This window comes from Capricornis sumatraensis, chromosome 2 (assembly GCF_032405125.1).
Source record: "Capricornis sumatraensis isolate serow.1 chromosome 2, serow.2, whole genome shotgun sequence".
NCBI lineage: Eukaryota > Metazoa > Chordata > Mammalia > Artiodactyla > Bovidae > Capricornis > Capricornis sumatraensis.
The window spans coordinates 143,900,907-143,925,733 of NC_091070.1; the positions used below are offsets into that span (position 1 = coordinate 143,900,907).

The 24,827-nt window shown below is 39.6% G+C and overlaps 1 protein-coding gene across 2 annotated transcripts in view; it reads right to left on the minus strand.

The window, feature by feature from the left end:
- Positions 1-24,827, minus strand: part of CDC14A (cell division cycle 14A) — a 183,090-nt gene that overhangs the window by 75,027 nt on the left and 83,236 nt on the right. For both annotated transcript variants that reach the window (XM_068964128.1, XM_068964127.1), the window contains exons 6-7: positions 19,648-19,714; positions 16,429-16,491 (exon numbers count right to left, since the gene is read on the minus strand). In XM_068964128.1, the coding sequence (XP_068820229.1) occupies positions 16,429-16,491; positions 19,648-19,714 (130 nt within the window). The remainder of the gene's footprint in view (positions 1-16,428; positions 16,492-19,647; positions 19,715-24,827) is intronic.

Sequence of the window (24,827 nt, forward strand, 5' to 3'; positions counted from 1 at the left end):
ACCCTCTACAGCACTGCATAGGTACCTCCCCAGGCAGGGAAGGCAGGCAGTTCTCTCTGCCGGGCCAAGGTAATCCACATAAAAGGCTCCATCCTCCACTACTCCGGCACAGACCTCAGTGTGGGGATCTGTGGCAAATACAGTCTGCTCTCTGCTGTAAGAGCTCATGTGTGCACGTGCACGCTCAGGTGCCCAGCTGTGTCTGACTCTTTATGATCCCATGGACTGCAGCCCGCCAGGCTCTTCTGTCCATGGAATTTTCCAGGCAAGAATACTAGAGTGAGTTGCCATTTCCGCCTCCAGGGGATCTTCCCAGGGACCGAACCCACCTTTCCTGCCTCTCCTGCATTGGCAGGCGGATTCTTTACCACTCAGCCATTTAGAGTAATGCCACCAAAGAAATCTGGAGCCTCTACTTTAATTACTTATACTGCCAATTGGATTTGATTTTCACAAAAACCATAACTTAGCTGTACAATTTTCATGTTTAAAATGCAGATGGTTCTTTCCAGATATAAAAAGTTATAAATGAAACTTTACATGACACCTTGTAAATGTCTGAATTGCATTAATCTAATTATGATAAACATAAAATCTCTATAATGTCCTAAATAAAACTTAGAGATGCTATGAGAGTTCATGCTAAATTAAATGCCAAGCACTGCTATTTAGAACAATTTGAATAAAGAATCTAATATATAGCTGTTTACGATAATTAAACATTTTCTTATTTAAATAAAGCAGTCAAATTAATGGCCCAATATCCCTCTCAAGTAATTGCTAAGCTTAAAACATTTTAAAAATTCAAAGATAAAGCTATGCCGTAATCACCAAAAGGCTAAAACCAACTATTTATGAACAGTAGAAGAAAACAGGTTTCTATGTTTACTATTCCTGTATCCTTGAACAGGAAGTGGGCCTACATAAATACATTGTGCTATGTCTGTTTATTCGGATTATAGACATCTGTTTGGTTAAATAGTAACCTTCTGAAATCAATTATATGGAGAGAGGCAATGGACTCACTCACAGAACCAAAAGAATATGTTTCCAAGTCTGCCCACCCAAAAACATTAGATAAACGTTAGATAATACTGAGCTACATTTAGTAGCTTGGATAAGGTTAATGGTGTAAACAGTAAGATTTAGGTCTTAGATCCAAATCTAACAAAAAAAAATTAATAAGAAAATTATAGCTTTTAACTGAGTAATACATTAAACTTACTGGTAAGTTTCCAAAATTAATATCCATGCCTTCTTTCACAGTAGATTATACAAATGTCAATATTTATCAATTATAAAATACTTATGATGACACAAACTGGTTTTTCTAATTAAATGTGTGTGCCTGTGCATACGAGCGTGCACATGTGCACACACATACACACACGCACTTCCAAGAAACCTAGATCAGACAGGAACTTAAGATACTTTCCAACATTACAACATTTTACAAACTAACACCTAGGCAAAGGTGAAGTGAGAGAATGATTTTACCTCTTCCAATCTAAAACCTACAACCTATGTAGAGAAACCGCAGATGTTCTTCACTGCAAGAAAACCCCAAAATTAAAACCTGAATTCTTGGAACTGATACATTTATGTGTTAACATTCATGTAACTCTGGGATACTTAAACTTACAAAAGACTCACCACATTTCTTTGGAATAGTTAACTCTCCTGGTGCATTTAATTTTCAAAAAAAAAAAGGAATCAATGTTTCTTACAAAGTAAAAGAAAAACAGCATTAAAACTGAAAAATTTCTTGAATAAGAATTAAATAAAATCTAATTTGATTTGAACACATGTATTTTTACAACTTCTAAGAAGGCATCCCTCTGTTGAGATGGTCACAGTCTCTGAAAAGAATATGGAAAAACATTTGGCCATTTTACCACTATAAAAACAGAGAGTAAAAGAGAAAAGATAGACCTTTGGGTTGACAATTACTGGACTGGTTTCCTTCATCAACAGATGTGTTTTCTAATACAATACAGATAAACAGTTTTTAAGCATGATTCAAAATTCATTAAAATATTTGTTAAGCCTTTATTATATATCAAGGACTATAATTTGGTGTCATATGTAAAATGAAAAATATTCCCTCTGTTCTCTTATGAAAACAAGTAACAAATAACATTAATAAGAATAATAGCAAACACATATATACAGGCTCTGCACTAGGCACTACAGGATTACATGCAACTTGTTTCCTTAGGGCAACCTTTAAGGTTGGTGTTATTACCATCTCCATTCTACCCATTGCTATAGACTGAATGTTTGTGCCTTCCCAAAATTCACATGTTGAAACCAAATCCCCAGTGGAATGGTATTAGGAAGTGGGACCTTTGGGAGATTAGGCCATGAGGATGGAGCCCTTATGAATGGATTAGTGACCTTATAAGAGACCCCCAAAAAGCTCCCTCTGTGAGGACACAGGGAGGACACAGAAGAATCTGGCCATCTATGAACCAGGAGGAGGGCCATCTCCAGACAACAGTTCTGCTGGTGTCTTGATCTTGGATTTCCCAGCCTCCAGAACTGTGAAAATACATGTCTATTGTTTAAGCCACACAGTCTACGATACTTTGTTAACAGCAGTCTGAACTAAGACATTCATTAAAGAAAAAGTTGCCTTAAACTTTGATAAATGCTATCAATACATACATAAGAGGTTTCATGATGGCACAAAGATTAATTTAAAAATAAAGATAGAACTACAAGGTCTTTTTTTTTTTTCATTAAAACACCTTCTTATATATCTTTAATTTCTGAAACAATGAAATAGTGTTGACAATATAATTGTATTATACAAACACAAACATGCTGTCATGACTGGCACTCTGTGAGCTTAAAGCAAAGTAAATATTTGAGGTTTCTGGTTTAAATTAAGTTGCCTCGCTATTTGGCTTTAAATAATAATCAAACTCTACACCATTACTTTAGATCCTCTTGACCTGCCTCTTGAGAAACCTGTATGCATGTCAGGAAGCAACAGTTAGAACTGGACATGAACAACAGACTGGTTCCAAATAGGAAAAGCAGTACGTCAAGGCTGTATATTGTCACCTTGCTTATTTAACTTATATGCAGAGTACATCATGAGAAATGCTGGGCTGAAGGAAGCACAAGCTGGAATCAAGATTGCTGGGAGAAATATCAATAACCTCAGATATGCAGATGACACCACCCTTATGGCAGAAAGTAAAGAACTAAAGAGCCTCTTGATGAAAGTGAAAGAAGAGAGTGAAAAAGTTGGCTTAAAGCTCAACATTCGGAAAACTAAAATCATGGCACCAGGTCCCATCACTTCATGGCAAATAGATGGGGAAACAGTGGAAACAGTGGCTGACTTTATTTTTCTGGGCTCCAAAATCACTGTAGATGGTGACTGCAGCCATGAAATTAAAAGACACTTACTCCTTGGCAGGAAAGTTACGACCAACCTAAACTGCATATTAAAAAGCAGAGACATTACTTTGTCAACAAAGGTCCGTCTAGTCAAGGCTATGGTTTTTCCTGTGGTCATGTATGAATGTGAGAGTTGTACTATAAAGAAAGCTGAGTGCCAAAGAACTGATGCTTTTGAACTGTGGTATTGGAGAAGACTCTTGAGAGTCCCTTGGACTGCAAGGAGATCAAACCAGTCCATCCTAAAGAGATCAGTCTTGGTGTTCATTGGAAGGACTGATGTTGAAGCTGAAACTCCAATACTTTGGCCACCTGATGTGAAGAACGGACTCATTTGAAAAGACCCTGATGCTGGGAAAGATTGGGGGCAGGAGGAGAAGGGGACAACAGAAGATGAGATGGCTGGATGGCATCACTGACTCAATGGACATGGGTTTGGGTGGATTCCGGGAGTTGGTGATGGGCAGGGAGGCCTGGTGTGCTGTGGTTCATGGGGTCACAAAGAGTCGGACACGACTGAGTGACTGAACTGAACTGAACTTTGAGAGGAACAGTGTGGTAGAGGGAAAGAGGAGCCCCATGTGGATGACTGCGTCACCTCTAAATACAGAAAACAGTTAGGGGCCTTCTCCCGCAGCCCCATCCAGTGAATGCCCCTTTTGGCACAACCGCAGGGAGTATGTGTGTAGGTGCCTTTCCAGTGCTCAAAACATCAAGATTTGAGGCCATCAGGATATACATGGTTGTTGAATTTGGAGACAGTCCCCTCACTCATGGAAAATGTTTAGAACCAGAAATCATATGGCCTAGAGACCAGTAGCATTTCTGGTGGCCAAAGGAAGAGAAAGAACCTGCAAGGCAGCCCAAGACATGTCCAGAGATGGAAGGAAGAGAAAAGCGAGACACAGAATTTTGAAGTTGAGGAAGGAAAGTGAGTTTCTAGAATTAGAGAGTGGCCACAGAGTAAATCAAGTAGGAAGAAGACCAAGTCAACCATTCGGTCTGGCTAACTCTTGCATCAGGCAACAACAGTTTCAGTTGAATCTTAAGGGTCAAGACAAAACCCATTATCAGTTGAATGAGTAACTGACAACAAAGTCAAAATTGCTCTTTTTAGAAGTGGAGGTGAAAGGAAGGACAAAGACCAAACAATAGAGAGGAAGGGAAAAAATGGGGAATTTCTTTGACCTCAAGACACTTTACAGATTTAACCAACACAATCTTTGAAGCAGCAATGGGTACAGTGTTTTAGCAGATGTGAAAACACTGGGTCCAAGAAGATGAATCTTGTTTCCTTAAACTTGTGGTCTTTGGGGGTATAATCAACCCTACAGGACAGCTCCAGGGAAATGCTTCTAAAAGTTCTTTTAATAGTCACCCTGGGAGGCTCACCTCCCTAGTCCCTCCCAAGTGTGAGGACATGCTCATATACCTGCATTCTGGAGCTTGCTTTGACAAGAATTCAAAACTACAGTGCCAGAAATTCACATGTTTTTTTTTTCCCCCAGTTCTTTCATTCACAGACGACAAACCAAGCAGTATTCAGTTCAGTTCAGTTCAGTCGCTCAGTCGTGTCTGACTCTTTGTGACCCCGTGAATCGCAGCACGCCAGGCCTCCCTGTCCATCACCAACTCCCGGAGTTCACCCAAACTCATGTGCATCGAGTCAGTGATGCCATCCAGCCATCTCATCCTCTGTCGTCCCCTTCTCCTCCTGCCCCCAATCTCTCCCAGCATCAGGAGCTTTTCCAATGAGTCAACTCTTTGCATGAGGTGGCCAAAGTATTAGAGTTTCAGCCTCAGCATTAGTCCTTTCAATGAACACCCAGCAAAGGTCCATCTAGTCAAGGCTATGGTTTTTCCAGTGGTCATGTATGGATGTGAGAGTTGGACTGTGAAGAAAGCTGAGCACCGTATCAACATTAGATTGCATTCTAATTTGCTATACAAATTCTAATCGATAGCAAAGTCTTGAAACCTCATACGTCAAATGTTCAACAAATATTCCTGCCGTTGACCTGAGGTGACACATTGAGAGATAAGAGTCCTGACAAACTTTATTTTCAAGGTATATACAAAAGGGCAATATTGGGCATCTACCCCGCCTGATCATTTGACAATTTACTTATTAACTGCAATGAAGAATGACATAGTCAACCTGGGGACAGTCTCTGTTCATATATTAAACTAAACTGACATTACATGCTAGCCCTGGTGGAAGATTACAATATCTAGCAATCTGTGTTGCAAATAAGTGGTTTTTTTAAAAAAGAAAATAACAACTCACTCTTGCTTCATAGATTGGCTGGTAATGAAAAAAAAGAAATGTCATTTCAAGAAGTTGCCTATCGTAATCAATAAATTTTCTCCCTGGAGTGTCACTACAAAATCAGAATGGATTCTTAATTAATACGTCTTGCTCATTTGCCATCAAAAGTAGTTAGTGTTAACAGAAAATGTAAAATATCTTGAAATGTGTTATACTCCTGCTTTTAGAACTCATTCACCCATTTACTCATTAGTTCTTTCACTTCATAAACATTTAATGACAGCCCACTATGAGTATTCTGTGCTACCAGGTTACTTATTGATACAAAAATGAGTGAGACACAGTTCTTGACTTCAAGTACGCAGAGTGCAGGGATGTCACAGAGCATCACACAAGGCTGTGTGAGAAGAGCTCCCAGTGAGTTAAGAACAGCTTTGTTGTTTTTCAGTTGCTAAGTCGTATCCAACTCTTTGGGATTCCATGTACTACAGCATGTCAGGCTCCTCTGTCCTCCACTATCTCCTGGCCTTTGCTCAAATTCATGTCCATTGAGTCAGTGATGTTATCTAACCATCTCATCCTCTGCCACCCCCTTTCTCCTCCTGCCCTCTATCCCTCCCAGCATCAGGGTCTTTTCCAATGAGTCAGCTCTTTGCATCAGGTGGCCAAAGTATTGGCGCATGAGCATGTCCTTCCAATGAATATTCAGGGTTAATTTCCTTCAGGATTGACTAGTTTGATCTCCTTGCCATCCAAGGCTTAAGACATGCAAATATATAAATACTCTGAGCAGGGGAGAAAAGGTCACAAGGAGGAGGAAGAGGAAACAAGAACATGTGTGAAGGCACAAAAGCATGAAGAAACACCACCATCCAGGCAGCTATGCAGACTGGGTGTAAGGAGGAAGGCAAAAGGACAAACCTGGGAAGATGGCAAAGCCCACGTCCAGAGGGCTTTCTGTGCTGCACTCGGGGGTATGCATTTCCTCCACACTCTACCTGAGGGTAGAGCCCATGGAGGACTTAAAGCAGGGGAGTGATATAAGCAGACGTAATTTCTAAAACATGGTCTCTGAGAGTGATGTGGAGACTTCATGGAAGACACCCAAGGACCAAGAAAATCCCAGCCAGTCCCAAGCATTCAGAATCGACTGACACTTTCTCACAGTTCCCAGATGGGCTCCATTGCAATGCAGCCAAGAAAATGTGAAATCACCTTCTAGAAGAGGCGATGATAGCAATAATGATGACTTATGAATTGCTGAATTGCTAGAGTCTCAGAAGCAAAACTTCCCACATTCAGCCTGTCGTACATCAGCGAGAAATGCTGCATAGACAACCTGAGAAACAAAGATGGAAGCGTGTGGGAAGGGTCAAATGTGATAACACCTGCAGAATGAGGCGCAAGAATATACGGAATGTATGACGGCAGCTGATAAGAACAGTCTCTAAACCCACCCATGGAGAAACGAAATTCCAGGGCACCTTCTGAAAAAAAACTATTGGCCTAGCAAATATACTGAACAAACAGGAAGTACTTAATAAATGTCTGTTCAATAAATTAACTGAAAAGCTACCAAATTGAGGCCATAAAGAGTGTGATACAGCTTCTTGGTTCTCATATAACAAACATTAACCTGCATACCTTATTTCTGTAGAACAAAGCCTCCCAATCAGTTTAACAGAATGGAGTTGCCTGGGCTGGGGCTGGGGCAGCCTGGGATCCCAGGCCAGTCGCCAAACGCTGCAAACTATGATCACACGGTGCTGATCAAATACAGTCACATTTTCCACATGTGCCATGACGAGAGAAAACAAAAGGAAGCCCTGTACTGTGACTCCACTCAAATCGGCAGGAACCAGTCTGTCTGTCATCAGGCCTGCCGAAGCCGAACCCAGCTCCAACCACTTCCATCAAGTAACCCATGGTAAAGAAATGCCCCAGGTTTGCCAGCACGTAAAAGCACCAGATCAAGTTAATAATTACTTGATATTCTGGGAAATATCCTCATATTGATAAAATTATTTCATAGAAAGCATTTTTCCTCAAAATAAAGGGATGACTTATGGAGGAAAAACATAATGGCAGAAAGGAAATAGCTCAAAGAAAGAAGTCAAGGCAATCTTTTAGCTTTTGAAGTAGGTTTTACATTAACGTGAAGCTCTAGCTGATCCCAAAAAGATATTTAAAGCAGCTCCTCAGAGTTGCGTAGGCCAAATTCTAGATGCAGTCATAGATGTAAGGCACACTGATGAGGCCACTCCAAATGCTGCCCTGGAAGCTCCATTTCTTTGCATTTCTCTCTCTCTCCCCTCCCCACAACTAGAAATAGGGTGCTGCTCTTGAGTCATCTGTGTATGCCCAACAAAGGGACATCATCAAAGATGGCAAGCCTTCTCGTAAGTAGTGGAAAGTCCCATCTTGTTTAGGGGACAATCAAAATAAGAAACTAAAGATATAACTTAAATTCTCTTTGATGAATAACGACTGCTTAAGAGTAGCATCATTAGTGAGCAGTGGTATTTCAACAGGGTCTTACTCGGTAAGGGTAGTTCCCCAGAAAGGAACAGAGGTTGACTGAAGGCAGATTCTGTATGTGGGTGTTACTTCAGGGTCTTACAAACAGCATATTTTCCTATACTTTCAATAGTCACTAAGCTTTACTACTAGAGAGGATACACATCCTCACGTACCTGAAAGAAAGTGAAAGTAAAGTCGCTCAGTCGTGTCTGACTCTTTGCGACCCCATGGACAGCAGACCACCAGGCTCCTTCGTTCATGGGATTCTCCAGGCAAGAACACTGGAGTGGGTTGCCATTTCCTTCTCCAGGGGATCTTCCCAACCCAGGGATTGAACCCAGGTCTCCTGCATTGCAGGCAGACATTTTAACCTCTGAGCCACCAGGGAAGCCCCTCAAGTACCTACAGATACATAATTTGAATACTCATACTCTTTCATCTTCACTGTTTTTCCCTAGAGTAAAAGGTCTATTTTAATTTTTCAAATAAACTTATTGATGGTTAGATTTCAAAGGAGTGACTGTTCTTAGTTCTCAAGTTCTTAGAGAATACCTTAAGAAACCTGTTGGAAAAGGGGACACTGATTCTTAGCAGAAGTTTTTGGGCCCTCATGTTGCAGTTACTTTTTCGATCCTCCCAGCATAGCTCCCAGAATATATCTATTTGATCAGTGCAAATATGATCAAAAATATAGTTCCACAACAGCTTGGAAAAGGACCTAAAGAGACCATATTTTAGAAAATACTTTTATTTATCGATAATTTATACAATGGACTATTTGTACGTCATATAAAAATAATGTAAGAGCCTGCGATATCTTAGTCCAAACCTTCTAAATAGAATAGAGCCTTGAAATTAATTCTTACATGAAAAATTAAAACACTTGAAGCTGCAAGATGTAACCTGTTCCATCATCCTAGGCTTCATGTCATTTTTGATGGTTCATTGGCAAGCCTGTCCTTGAAGAATCTGCACTTCAGCTATGTCTGGCTACCAAGGACTTGAAATGTAGCTGGTCCAAACTGAGATGTGCTGCACTATAAACTACACACTGGGTTTCAAAGGCTCAATTCAAAATTAGAAATATAAAATACTTCATTAATAATTGTTACATTGATTATATATCAAAATATTATTTCTGGTACAGTGCATTAAAGAAAACACATTATTAAACTTAATTTCATCATATCTTTTTACTTTTTAAAATGCAGCTATTAGAATTTTTGAATATATACATTATATACACAAATATGACTCCCATATTTCTATTGGACAGCACTGCTCTAGACCCTTTTGCAGAATGAGCAGAGTAGTTCCTGTGCTTTGCTGACCTTGTCATGAACAGCATTAGAAGAACCATTCTTATCACAAGACTCTCTTTTAGGATTTCCCTGGTGGTACAGTGGATAGGTGTTCACCTCCAATGGAGGGAACATGGGTTTGATCCCTGGTCCAGGAAGATTCCACATGCTGAGGAGCTACTCAGCCCATCTGCCACAACTACTGAGCCTGACTGAGAGCTGCAAACTGAAGCCCACGCCCGTGCTCCACAACGAGAGAAGCCGCCACAGTGAGAAGGCCACACACAGCAACAAAGAGTAACCCCCACTCACCACTAGAGAAAGCCCACGCACAGCAACGAAGACCCAGCACAGCCAAAAATAAATAAATAAATAAAAGGCTCCCTTTTCATCTCACATAGAACTGCTACATCATCAATTTAGGCTTTTTCTTGAGTCATGTATTAAATGTGGTTTAGTCAAGAAGTGCCTTTGGAAGCTTTAATTTGAGCATTTCCTTATCATCTGAGACTTACATTCTCATAATTTGCTATCAATGATAACACTTTTACTTTGGAAACTATAGACTTCGTTGGAATACTGACTTTGTTAGAGCTAATGAAGTATATGAACTTAGCTATTCCACAAGTTTACCAAATGTCCAGACTCACTAAAGTAGAGCAAACAGTGGAACAAGTTATGACAAAAAACGACTGGGCCCACAGATTGTCAGGAAGAGTTCCTTTATTTATCCACTTGCTTCTTAAGCAGCATTTATGAAATGCCCCCTACCTGCTGATCACACATCTACTTATGATTTTTTATTTTATTGGCTTTATGATAGAATAGACAAATCATTCTCTAAAAGGAAGTATTTGATGGAAAACTTTTCAAGTGTTCACCAACTGCCTCCTCTCTTCCCATTACCTGGCTGATGGTCATTATTATTCATCAGGTTAAGATGTGATCACATTCTTATCAGAGTTTTGGTTAGTTGGTTTCATGCTTCTCAAAAATAAAATTGAACTATGTTTAGGTTTTTCAACAGCTTTTTCAACTAACTCTCAACATCACCATGAAAGTTTTAAAAAAGATAAAGGAGTAAGCAAATCATCAACTTGTTTTCTCTCTTTATTGTGGTAGGTCTTTGCCCTCCTCCCTCTCTAACCTCCACCCCAATCTCTCCTTTCATTGAAATGGCTCCAATGTTTTGCCATATATTTTTCTCCAGGTTCATATACATGGGGCAGAGATGCAGGTTTGGGGGAGACTTGAAACTTATCTAATGTGAAGGCCCATTTCAAGAAAAGAATATAAAATTATGAACACAAAAATGGTTTCCATGCAAATAGGGACCTATACAATTTAAACTTCACTCACTTCATAGGAAATTACTGATACCTTTGGTCATATAAAACAGATAGACAGATATATGTACAAGGTGGGGGGGGGGGGTCTTGTTATTGTTTGCTTAAAAAATAGAAGGTTATAAGCACTCTTCCATATCAACTTTTTCTAATCAATATATAATAGAAATCATTCATGAAAAGTTGCATAGCTCAAGTTAATTTCTTTAAATCACTACATGACATTCCATGGTGTATCTGTACTACAGGTTATTTATTCAACCTTCCCCCTTAAAATGCAATCTTTTTGTTCCTAATTATTTGGGGGGGGGGGGGTAGTAGGATTCTTTTTTTTATTTTTTTGACACTACTATTGGGTGGACCAAAAAGTTCATTCGGGTTTTTCTGTACCATCATATGGAAAAACCTAAACAAACTTTTTGGCCAACCCAATAAAAATGCCACAATAACAATGTTTTTACAATTTAAGATGAAGAAATTCTTTGGAGATTTTTAATAAATTGTACTACACGTATTAATTTAGGGAGAAGTGGCAGTTTTATGATGTTAAATCTTTCTATCCAAGAACACAGGACATATTTTCCACTTAGTCATGTTCAGTCCACAAGGAATTTACAGTCTAGTAAGGAAAATAAAGCTTTTATGCAAATAGCCATAATATAAGAAAAATGGAAAGCACAAATCTGGACACATGAAACTGAGGGGGAGAGAATATTGCAAAGGATGAGAGCTGATCTGTGTAGGATTTTACACACATGAGAGGAAAATGTTAAAGGTGACGGGTATTTGGAAAAAACAAGCTCAGCCAGGGTGCAGAGACATTCAAGAAACAATAAATAAGCAGCCCAGTAGGGCTGGAACACAGAGTGCGCACACCAAAGGAACAGGAGACAGGCCAGCAAGGTGGGCTGGACTGCATCCAAAGCTAACAATGCCAGGACAGGGGAATTCATCCTCATTTCAGCCAGGTAATGAGCGCGGCAGCCAGTGTGGGGACAAGGCAAGGCAAGAACTCTGTTTTAAGACCATTCGGTGAGGTGTGTGAAAGACCAAGGGGAGAAGGGGCCTGGGCTCCTTAAACAGCAGTTATAATTGTCTACCAGAGAGGACGCAACACCTGAGCCACGGGAAGGAAATGAGAACACAGAGGAAGAGAGAGACGAAACACACCCCTGGGGCCCTAGCAACGGGAACTCAAATAGTCAACAGATTACGGAGGGGGAGAAAGTGATGTTTTTAGTCTTGAGCCCGGGTGAACAGTAGAATGGTGATGCCATTCATACAGATGAACAAAGCCAAAGCCCATGTTTGGGTGAAAGATGATTAGTTTCTTCTCAGATGTGTCAAACGTAACATGTAAGCAGGATATCCGAATAGATACATCCTGAACTAGAGACCAGAATGTGAGGGCTACCCTTGTCCTGCTAGTGAAAGTGAAAGTAGTTCAGGTGTGTCTGACTCTTTGTGACTCCAAGGACTATACAGTCCATGGAATTCTCCAGGCCAGAATACTGGAGTGGGTAGCCTTTGCTTTCTCCAGCGGATATTCCCAGCCCAGGGATCAAACCCAGGTTTCCCGCATTGCAGGGGGATTCTTTACCACCTGAGACACCAGGGAAGCCCTGCTAAGAAGAGTGATAAATGTTATAACCCTGGAGAACTTTGACAGAACAGCTCATTTTCATGAATGGTCAACCTACTCAGAGTCTACTGGTGTCTCATATTTCAGGAAAAGTTGACTGCTTCTAGGTAGGTGCCCAATATACTACTGGAGATCAGTGGAGAAATAACTCCAGAAAGAATGAAGGGACACATCCAAAGCAAAAACAACACCAGTTGTGGATGTGACTGGTGAGAGAAGCAAGGTCCGATGCTGAAAAGAGTAATATTGCATAGGAGCCTGGAATGTTAGCTCCATGAATCAAGGCAAATTGGAAGTGGTTGACATTCTAGGATCAGTGAACTAAGATGGACTAGAATGGGTGAATTTAACTCAGATGGCCATTATATCTACTACTGTGGGCAGGAATCCCTTAGAAGAAATGGAGTAGCCATCATAGTTAAAAGTCCAAAATGTAGTACTTGGATGCAGTCTCAAAAATGACAGAATGATCTCTGTTTGTTTCCAAGGCAAACCATTCAGTATCTCAGTACTCCAAGTCTATGTCTCAACCAGTAACACTGAAGAAGCTGAAGTTGAACGGTTCTAGGAAGACCTAGGATGGGGGAGCCTGGTGGGCTGCCACCTATGGGGTCACACAGAGTCGGACATGACTGAAGCGAATTAGCAGCAGCAGCAGCAGGAAGACCTACAAGACCTTCTAGAACTAACACCCAAAGAAGATGTCCTTTTCATTATAGGGGACTGGAATGCAAAAGTAGGAAGTCAAGAAATACCTGCAGTAACAGGCAAATTTGGCCTTGGTGTACAGAATGAAGCAGGGCAAAGGCTAACAGAGTTCTGCCAAGAGAACGCACTGGTCATAGCAAATACCCTCTTCCAACAACACAAGAGAAGACTCTACACATGGACATCACCAGATGGTCAATACTGAAATCATTCTGATTATATTCTCTGCAACCAAAATTGGAGAAGCTCTATACAGTCAGCAAAAACAAGACTGGGAGCTGACTGTGGCTCAGATCATGAACTCCTTATTGCCAAACTCAGACTTAAATTGAAGAAAGTGGGGAAAACCACTAGACCATACAGGTATGACCTAAATCAAATCCTTTATGATTATACAGTGGAAGTGAGAAACAGATTTAAGGGCCTAGATCTGATAGACAAAGTGCCTGATGAACTATGGATGGAGGTTCATGACATTGTACAGGAGACAGGGATCAAGACCATTCCCAAGAAAAAGAAATGCAAAAATGCAAAACGGCTGTCTGAGGAAGCCTTACAAATAGCTGTGAAAAGAAGAGAAGTGAAAAGCAAAGGAGAAAAGGAAAGATATACCCATTTGAATGCAGAGTTCCAAAGAATAGCAAGGAGAGAAAAAAAAGCCTTCCTCAGGGATCAGTGCAAAGAAATAGAGGAAAACAACAGAATGGGAAAGACTAGAGATCTCTTCAAGAAAATTAGAGATACCAAGGGAACATTTCATGCAAACATGGGATCAATAAAGGACACAAATGGTATGGACCTAACAGAAGCAGAAGATATTAAGAACAGGTGGCAAGAATACACAGAAGAACTATACAAAAAAGATCTTCATGACACAGATAATCACGATGGTGTGATCACTCATCTAGAGCCAGACATCCTGGAATATGAAGTCAAGTGGGCCTTAAGGAACCATCACTACAAACAAAGCTAGTGGAAGTGATGGAATTCCAGTTGAGTGATTTCAAATCCTGAAAGATGATGCTGTGAAAGTGCTGCACTAAATATGCCAGCAAATTTGGAAAACTCAGCAGTGGCCACAGGACTGGAAAAGGTCAGTTTTCATTTCAAACCCAAAGAAAGGTGATGTCAAAGAATGCTCAAACTACCGCACAATTGCACTCATCTTACATGTTAGTAAAATAATGCTCAAAATTCTCCAAGCCAGGCTTCAGCAATACGTGAACCGAGAACGTCCAGATGTTCAAGCTGGTTTTAGAAAAGGCAGAGGAACCAGAGATCAAATTGCCAACATCCACTGGATCATGGAAAAAGCAAGAGAGTTCCAGAAAAACTTCTATTTCTGCTTTATTGACTATGCCAAAGCCTTTGACTGTGTGGATCACAATAAACTGTGGAAAATTCTGAAAGAGATGGGAATACCAGACCACCTGACCTGCCTCCCGAGAAACCTGTATGCAGGTCAGGAAGCAACAGTTAGAACTGGACATGAACAACAGACTGGTTCCAAATAGGAAAAGGAGTACGTCACGGCTGTATATTGTCACCCTGTTTATTTAACCTATATGCAGAGTACATCATGAGAAACACTGGACTGGATGAAGCACAAGCTGGAATCAAGATTGCTGGAAGAAATATCAATAACCTCAGATATGCAGATGACACCACCCTTATGGCAGGAAGTGAAGAAGAACTAAAGAGCCTCTTGATGAAAGTGAAAGAAGAGAGTGAAAAAGTTGGCTTAAAGCTCAACATTCAGAAAACGAAGATCATGGCACCCGGTCCATCACTTTGTGGTAAATAGATGGGGAAACAGTGGAAACAGCGGCTGACTTTATTTTTCTGGGCTCTAAAATCACTGCAGATGGTGATTGCAGCCATGAAATTAAAAGATGCTTACTCCTTGGAAGGAAAGTTATGACCAACTTAGATAGCATATTCAAAAGCAGAGACATTACTTTGTTAACAAAGGTCCATCTAGTCAATGCTATGGTTTTTCCAGTAGTCATGTATCGATGTGAAAGTTGGACTATAAAGAAAGCTGAGTGATGAAGAACTGATGCTTTTGAACTGTGGTGTTGGCGAAGACTCTTGAGAGTCCCTTGGACTGCAAGGAGATCCAAACAGTCCATGCTAAAGGAGATCAGTCCTGGGTGTTCATTGGAAGGACTGATGTTGAAGCTGAAACTCCAATACTTTGGCAACCCAATGTGAAGAGCTGACTCATTTGAAAAGACCCTGATGCTGGAAAAGATTGAAGGTGGGAGGAGATGGGGACGACAGAGGATGAGATGGTTGGATGACATCAATGGACATGAGTTTGGGTAAACTCCGGGAGTTGATGATGGACAGGGAGGGCTGGGGTGCTGCGGTTCACGGGGTTGCAAACAGTCGGATACAACTGAGCAACTGAACTGAACTGAACTGAAGACTCCTCTACTAATCCGGAAGTGCTCTTCCCTAACACCTCCTAATAGTACAGTGTAACTTGGACAGCCTTTGCCTAAACTGCCTTGCTGAGCAGGCAAGACACTGTTCAAACACTTTGTAATAGTGTATGTGTCTATATTTAGTCACTCAGTCATGTTGGACTCTGCAACTGCATGGACTGGAGCCTGCCAGTCTTCTCTGTCAGTGGTATTTTTCAGGCCAGAATACTAGAGTGGGTTGCTATTTCTTCCTCCAGGGGATCTTCCCAACCCCTCTTCTGCATCTCTTACATTGCAAGCAGATTCTTTATGGCTGAGCCACTGGGGGAACCCTTTGTAATGATGCCATGGTGAAAAAAAAAAAAAAAAAATCAACTAACTCTCAGAACTGAGTACATTCAGCCACATTTCAAATCAAGATATACACAGTCAAAAATATTACAAGGCACAAATCTGGTTTTGTTTTCATCTAAACCTGGATTTTTAAATAAAAGTACATGATTTTACTACCAAATTATACTTTTAAATTGTTTTTTCTTATAAACTAAAGGTTCAAAGTAATTGTCAATAAAGGTTTGATGAAAGAATATAGAGAGACATGGTATTTTCCTAAATGAAAATTTTGATAACTCCTAGTTCAAAGACAATAATCAAAGCTGAAAGGATGAAGCTGACAACTATAGAAAACTGCAGAATGCTTTTATTTAGCAGTCAATCAATTTGTAATACCTGAGTGCTAGGAATAAAAGAACAATTTAATCAACGTGAAATTATAGCTTCCAAAAAATTAAAATGTACAAACCTCATAATGTTCATATTCATCCACATCAAATGTCTCAAAGTCAAAAAATCCATGTTGTAATCCCTAAAAGCAGAATTTGAATTAGTTTTTCATGTGAAATTGATAACAACTTCTAGGCATTTCTGGAATTCCTGCTCACAAATGATCCTACCTGACCTGAAGGAGAAAATTTGAAACTTTCAATTTGTAATACATATCTAGAAACCATCTAACATACATAATTTTGCTTTGGGGCTGTCTTTGGGACTAAACACTTAGAAAAATATGAAAATATGTCCCACAAAATATGCTTCTTGAGTTCTAATATACATTAGTTTTTAATTAAAATTATTCATATATATAAAATGGATCATACTAGCAAATGTATAGTTAAAACCTATTGGGAACTATGTAATTAATTCATACCTAACTATAACAGAATATATAATTGTGATTAAATTTTCAGCTGGAAGAAAAATCAGTTATTCTTAGGTTTTTTTCCTTTTTATCATTAATGAAATATTTGGTAAAAGGGGAGTTTTTACTTAATAGGCCCTTATTTGTTCCTAAAGTCTACAATGAGAGAATTTGTTTTACAGTGATAGTTTTTGAAAGAGTAAAAATGTACTTGACTACTCTTACAATTTAGAAGGAAGAATCGATCTTTTAACAACAAAGAAAATTTTCATACTTCTTTTTTATAACCAATGAGTTAGAATTTAAAAGTATCTGGCTTATTCAGACATAATATTTTGAAGAGGCATCTTCTGTTTATAAGTCATGAAGCTATACAAATTACCGTAGAATACAAATCAGTTACTTTTAAAAGTTACATGATCAAGCCATTAAAAATAGAAGAATCTATTAAGCCAAGTTTAGTACATCTATCTTTGAAATACCTTAGAGACCAGTGCTTTCCAAAATGTAGAACACCTGCAGTGAAGGTAATTTATATTTAAAATACAGACCCCTGGGCCCCATCGCAGAACTATGAAATCAGGTTTTTTGAGGGTGGGATCATCATTTTTTAAATGCCTTCCTAACTGGCTCTGACAACACTGGTTCAGACAACCTCTACTGGACAGGCAGAACAACCTATCTCAATTATTTCACCTTTAAACAAAGCAACTTACTTCATCTTCATGTACCATTCCAGACAAAACAGTGAGAATACATGCCCTGAACTACCACTTTCCTTCCTCATTTTTTAAAGAGTGTTTGTGTTTGTGTATGCCTCTATATGTAGTTCACACATATACAACCTGTGCTTATAATGATGCCAATACATCAAAATCAGAAAGATATGCTTTCTAAAAAGGCAAAAACGGGGACATACTCTACCTTCGTAGGAGATACAGTCCTCACTGCCACAAAAATAGCCCAGCATACAGTGCTTTATATAAGAGTGTGTGTGTGTATGTGTGTATGTGCACGGGCATGTGCACACGCTCGATCATGCCCAACTCTTTTTGACCCCCTGGACTGTGGCCCACCTTACCCCAGAGGATCTTCCTGACCCAGGATCGAACCTGTGTTTCTTCAGTCTCCTGCATTGACAGGTGGATTCTTTACAACTGCGCCACCTGGGAAGCCCCATGTAAGAGTGTTCAGAGAGGCAATGTGTCCCAGTTACTTAGAGACATGTTGAACAATCGATCGGATCCTCTAAATCTCATCTACATTTGGGTAAAATAAACCCCAGCATTTAATGAAACAAGAAATTTACAGAAGACCTTATTAATGAACAAAGTCATGTCTTCCTTTTACATGAGCAAGGATATCATAAATGTCTGTATCAAGTTATCAGTTACCATAACAACAGGAGGGATACTCCAGTGTGAACTCTTCTTCAATTTTCATATGTATTATAAAAGAAACAGCCTGTACCAGATGGCAGGATAGGCAATAATAATAATAGTGACAATAAATAAATTACCTTTCTCCATTCAGTCATATTTTTTAAATGCTACAATTCTGGATTGTATACTGGGTGAAATATACATAAGGGTTCTTGCGTTATTGGAAGTGTGGGTTGGTGATATTATTCACAGGAGATAGGCTAGACTATCTTGATAGTTTTTAAGTGAAACAAAAAATGTTTGAAAATCATTTTCAAGTTTTACAAAGTTTAAGTTCATTTTAAAACGAAACAAAGTCAAAAACAAACATACAGAAAACAAGTAGCATATTTTACCACAGCAATTTTCTCAACTTAAGGCAAAAGCAATGTTATACTGTATCAGAGAGAAGAATCTAGAACAAAGCTCACTGCTGATACTATATTTACAGTCCACAATGACCCTTGCCAATGGGTTATGAAACATATACATTCCTGGCTGGTAAAAGTCATGGCTGTATGTTCGAGATGGAATGATGTACTCTGCAGCTTCTTTAGAATTCACAGCATAGCACACATGACTTAGACTATAAATCAATGTTTCTAAAACATATTCCAAAGTTCTCAACAATCTTTTGGATTAACTTCTCCACAACGTATATAAATAACTCAATAACTATGGCTGTAAACTTTAGAGTGCATCAGATCACACAGACGTCAGGGCACCACTCCCAGAGTGTATGGTCCAATTGCTATTGGACGAGGTCTGAGCATCCACATCTCTGCACAAGTTCCCACACTGAGACAACCATGGGTTTATGACACACCCGGATAGGATACTAGAAGGAACTCCAGACTGATATGGAAATCTGAGTTAGAAGGAGCCCTAATAACTCCCTGTGGCCCCGAGAGTGACTTAACCTCTCTGGGGTTGTTTCCTCATCTGTAAAAATGAGAAAATAATATCTAACCTGCTCACTCCTTCCTGGGCATGTAATACTATCCAATGAGAAAAGCAAGGTGGAAATGTTCTCCACGCTGACAGAGGAGAGCTGTGGCTTAGATGACTTCCTGCCTCTCTCACACCAAGATCTAGCTTGATAAGGAAGCTGAGCAGGTGACAAAGCAAGGTCACGGCGATGGCAGCAGATAGAAATGCTAACACAAATGGTTTAAGCGAGAAAGGGAGACCCCTTCCGCAGCTGTAAGAAGAGTTATCCCCCAGAACACCTCCGCTGTTGGCCCTGTGGTCTGTGTTTTGCAGATCAACCATCGTTCGAGAAGTAGAAAGCCACCTTCTTACTACCTCCTCTCCCTTCTCTCCAACAACAAAGATATCAACACCTCTCCTTTTTCATATTGTTAAATTACAATGGCAGCTACAGCAAGAAAATTGTTATTACCTTTCTGATTCCCTGCAAACAGTCAAGGATGGTGAGATTGTAAGTGCAATTTCCAAAGGAAGCATCCCTATGAAGACAAAAAAAAAGTAACATTAAAGACATGCATTTTGAATACTCAAGTAATATGTCAGTTGGATACATGCTTGTTTGGTTTCACAGTTGTCAACATGGTAAACTTATATAACACATCAGATCCTACTAGTTAACTACTCCTACAGCTTAACTCAGCCCAGCTTAACTGGGCTTCCCCGGTGGCTCAGACAGTAAAGCGTCTGCCGGCAGTGTGGGAGACCTGGGTTCGATCCTGGGGTTTGGAAGATCCCTTGGAGAAGGAAACAGCAACCCACTCCAGTACTCTTGCCTGGAAAATTCCATGGACTGAGGAGTCTGGTGGGCTACAGTCCATGAGGTTGCAAAGAGTCGAACACGACTGAGCGACTTCACTTTCACTTTCACTTTCACAGCTTAACTCAAGCACTTCTGAAATTGCTTGAATCCAACAAGATGAGTTAAGAGAAAGCAGATTTAGGAACCAGAACTCTGTGATCAGATTGCCTTCAAATTCCAACTCTGCCACATATTGGCTGGGAGCTCAAGCCAATTTTACCTCTATCTGTTTTGCATTCCTGATTTGTGAAATGAAGTTACTAATTCAATATTCACAGAACTGTTGTTGTATTTCATTTAAAAAAAATAATGTCCTTCCTATAGTGCTTAGCACAAAAGGAACCACTCAGTAACTGTAATGACTATTATTCTTATTATTAACAATGAGTGTTTCATTAAGTAAAACATGCATCATCATGACAGGTATTCAGAAAGAGAAATAACCATCTGTCAGGAATACAGCAAAGTGGTGAAAGTGAAAGTCATTCAGTTGTGTCTGACTCTCTGCAACCCTATGGACTGTAGCCCATCAGGCTCTTCTGTCCATGGGGATTCTCCAGGCAAGAATACTGGTCTGGGTAGCCATTCCCTTCTCCAGGAGATCTTCCCAACCCAGGGATCAAACCTGAGTCTCCTGCATTACAAGCAGATTCTTTACCATCTGAGCCATCAGGAAAGCCCATATGGCAAATACAAACTAAAAGTTTAAGGGGGACAATGTATTCAGGTCATTAAAACCTGGCAGTTACTTTCACAGATTAAATGCCACCACTTCCATTCTGCTCCCCTACCCCCACCTTCATCCCCACAAAAAATGCGAAGGAAAATGCCATCCTGCTTCCAAACAATCTCCTCTCAGGTTCTAGGAGAAGTGGAGACCTACTGCATCGAAAACTGAGTGCTTCATCCTTTATTTAAGTTTTTAGAGCAACTTACCAGGCCTTCTTTAGGCAACATAAAACTCTAGTATCAAGTTCAGGTCAGTTAGCAGAACTGGCATTGGAGCTTTAATACTAACAATGTTCCAAGGTGTCCAAGGCAAGAAACTTGACCTCAAGGCTCTCAGGAGCTTGGCCCCGCCCCTACTGCTGACCTGAATGAACAGAGCTGTCAGGCACCTGCCAATCACAAAGTCAAAGGCACCACACAAAGTTGGGGGGTGGGGCCCAGCGGGGAACGCCACAGAAGACGCTTCATGGGGAGAAAATGACTCTTTAAGGTTTTAACACATAATTAACATAAAACTAAGTCTTGTATCACAAGCAGTCAAGGTAACTTGAACCGATGGCTGCTAAGCCTTGAACTGAAATGCAACATCAACATCACTGAGTTTCAGCATCCTGATAACCTAATTTAAAAACAGTAGGTTAACCTAAGCAAGGCAGCCTAACAGAAATGTTTAAGTCCTGAAACTTCAAAGTTAACCTATATTAAGGAAGGATTATTATAGGTATTTCATCCTGATTTAAAGAGTTCTTTTTCAATGCTATCTGAATACATAGGGAAAAACAAAAGCACCCCCTTTTCAAACATCTTGTAAAGACATAAATCATATATTAAGAAGCAAATTTTAATGGATTAAGCTAGTGAAAGTAGTAGCTATGGATCTAAGAAAAAATACTAATTTATGTAAATAACAACACATTCCTTTGTAGGAACTTGTCTTTTTAGGACAAGCAGCATTCTCATGAAGCCTGTGGACCCCTCTTTTCAGAATGTTTTCAAATGAATAAAATACATAGAACTGATAAAAGACAAATGTAACTAAATTTAAAGTTATCAAAACATAACAAAAACAAATATATAATACAATATTTAATTATGTTTAATACCATACTTAACATATTAGTAGTAGGTCTGATTATAGTTTTAAAGGAGTGAACATAAATATCTTAAGATATACACAACAGCTGTAATGGGATATTAAAACGTCTATAGTTTCTATTGTGAAAAAGTCACTTGAATTGCTAATACTACTATAGTTTATTATTTATAATATTTATATTGAGTTACCAAGCAGTTCGTTCAGGTTTTACGGCTGTTACATCTTTTGGAAAAATTACCTTATGGAAAAATCCAAACAAACTTTTTGGCCAACCCAGTTGTTGAATTTAATCTTATAAATTGGGACTTCCCAGGTGGTTCAGTGGTAACGAATCCACCTGCCAATGCAGGAAACACCAGCATTCAATCCCTCGGACAGGAAAATCCCCTGGAGGAGGAAATGGCAACCCACTTGAATATTCTCGCCGGGAAAATCCCATGAACAGAAGAGCCTGGCAGGTGGTTCATGGGGTCACAAAGAGCTGGACACGATTGAGCAACTGAGCACACGCACATTATCGTATAAGGTTAGTGAAAATAAAGAATTTTTGTCATCTAAATCCACCGATCCTCTGAATTCTCTCCACAGACACTAGATCAAAAACTACTGCTTTGGTAAAGAAAAGAAAAAACTCAGCATTTAAAAAGAATAGAAGAAATTATAAGAATTGAAGGTGCCCCTTACTTCTTCAAGTATACCTTCCCACCTAGACTCAGCTAAACAAATGCACAAATATAGGTTATCAGACAAGCTCCAGATCCAGTCTTTCTTACTGTCTGCAAAGCATGGTGAGATTATTATGAGATCTCTTGTCCTAGCACAGCCACAATCTCTACCAACAACTGGAAAGACCACTCTAGTGATGTGGTGATCAAGTGTGCAGACTTGAGAGTGACGGGGGAGTTAACAGGCCACCTGGCGAGATTAGGATGCAAGGCAGTCAGCAGGCTAGAAAGACAGGCAGGCATTCAATATAATAAGGGTGCAATAAAGTTAAGCCACATCCTCAGGACTGGGGAAGTTGATGACGCAGCTTTTTTACCAAAACTTACTATGCTGGGTAATTTAGACACATTAACACCTTTAATCCTCACGAAGGCAGGAGGTTCCCAAAAGCTGCCCTCATAACTAGGCAAGAGAAAAATGGCTTATTATTGGCACTTGGCATATACACAGTCAAAAGAGAGCAACCATAAAAGTGAAGGGACACAAAGACATGTTACATATTCTCTGTGGGGAAAAAGAGAGAGAAAATGATAAAGGTGACGATAAATACATGTATCTACCAAAACCCCAGTAAAAGGAGAATTCTAAAGGGCTTTTTAACATGGAATCCAACAAGGTCAGGGAGATGAGAGCAGACAATATCAATAAAATTCTGAAAGCTGGAAATCAGATAAATGAGTGATAATAATTTAGAAGACTAAGAAAACAATGCTAAGGTAACAGTGGAAAAATCAGCATCAACCCAGTCAATACCAGATAATTCACAAAAGGCTCAGGAAGTGACGGCACTGGGTTCTTCAGGCAGTGAGGATGAAGGACTGAAATAAGTTGGAAGGTACACTTAAGAAGCTGAAAGATTTTACTCGACAAAAGAAATATTTTTTATTTAAATATACCTATTTTTAATCGGAGAACAATTGCTTTACAACATTTGTGTTGGTGTCTGCTATACATTAACATGAATCAGCCACACATATACATATGTCCCCACCTTCTGGAATCTCTCTCCCACCTCCCACCTCATCCCTCTAGTTGTCACAGAGCACCTGATTTGAGCTCCCTGCATCATACATCAAAGTTCCACAGGTTATCTAATTTTATATATGGTAATAAATATGTTTCAATGCTACTCTCTCAGTAGGTCCCAATGTCTCCTCCCCCATTGTGTCCACAAGTCATATTATCTCCCATTTTATAAATAAATCTTTCCTGTTGAGTTTTCTCAACCACCTGATATAGTCAGCACCATCTAAAAATAAAATGGTTGGTCCTGGAAGGCAGCAAGATACCTGACCCACACAACATTCAAGTTTGAATTAGAAGATGACTTGCAAGGAATATTTTCCACCTACATTGTTATGTGAAATGGAGGTGAAGTTTAGGAATACACCAGGCTTTAGTAAACTCAAAAGTTCTTCCCACTCTGAAACTGCATAATTATTCAACACAATGGATGATTTCTTTCCTTTCTATATCTCTCTCTTGGATCCTTCCCAATAGAATTTTAACATTTTTCAGGTTCCTACCATTTTTAAAATAAAAAAATAAAAAATTTTCTTGACTTCCACCAATACCCTCTCTTTGGCTTCCTCTTTAAAATAAGATCTCTCTGAAAAATTACTCATGTTACTGCTACCACTTTCTCTTCTCTCACATCTTAAGGAACTCTGTTTCTACCCTCATCCATGCCATGAACATGTCTCACTAAGGTCACCAACGATCTCCTTACTGCTAAACCCAGGTGAAATTTTTGTAACGAAATAAAATTCATCATTTTAGCCTTTCTAAAGTACACAACTTAGTGATTTTCAGTGTTTTCATAATGTTGTGATTTTTAGTATAGTCACAATTCACAATTTCAGTACAGTCACAATTCAATAAAGAAGGCTGAGCACAGAACAATTGATGCTTTTGAACTGTGGTGTTGGAGAAGACTCTTAAGAGTCCCTTGGACTGCAAGGAGATCAAACCAGTCAATCCTAAAGGAAATCAACCCCGAATATTCATTGGAAGGACTGATGCTGAAGTTGAAGCTCCAATACTTTGGCCACCTGATGGGAAGAACTGATTCATTAGAAAAGACCCTGATGCTGGGAAAAATAGAAGGCAGGAGGAGAAGGGGACAACAGAGGATGAGATTGTTGGACAGCATCACCGACTTGATGGATATGAGTTTGAGCAAACTGCAGGAGATGGTGAAGAACAGGGAAGCCTGCATGCTGCAGTCCATGGGGTCGCAAAG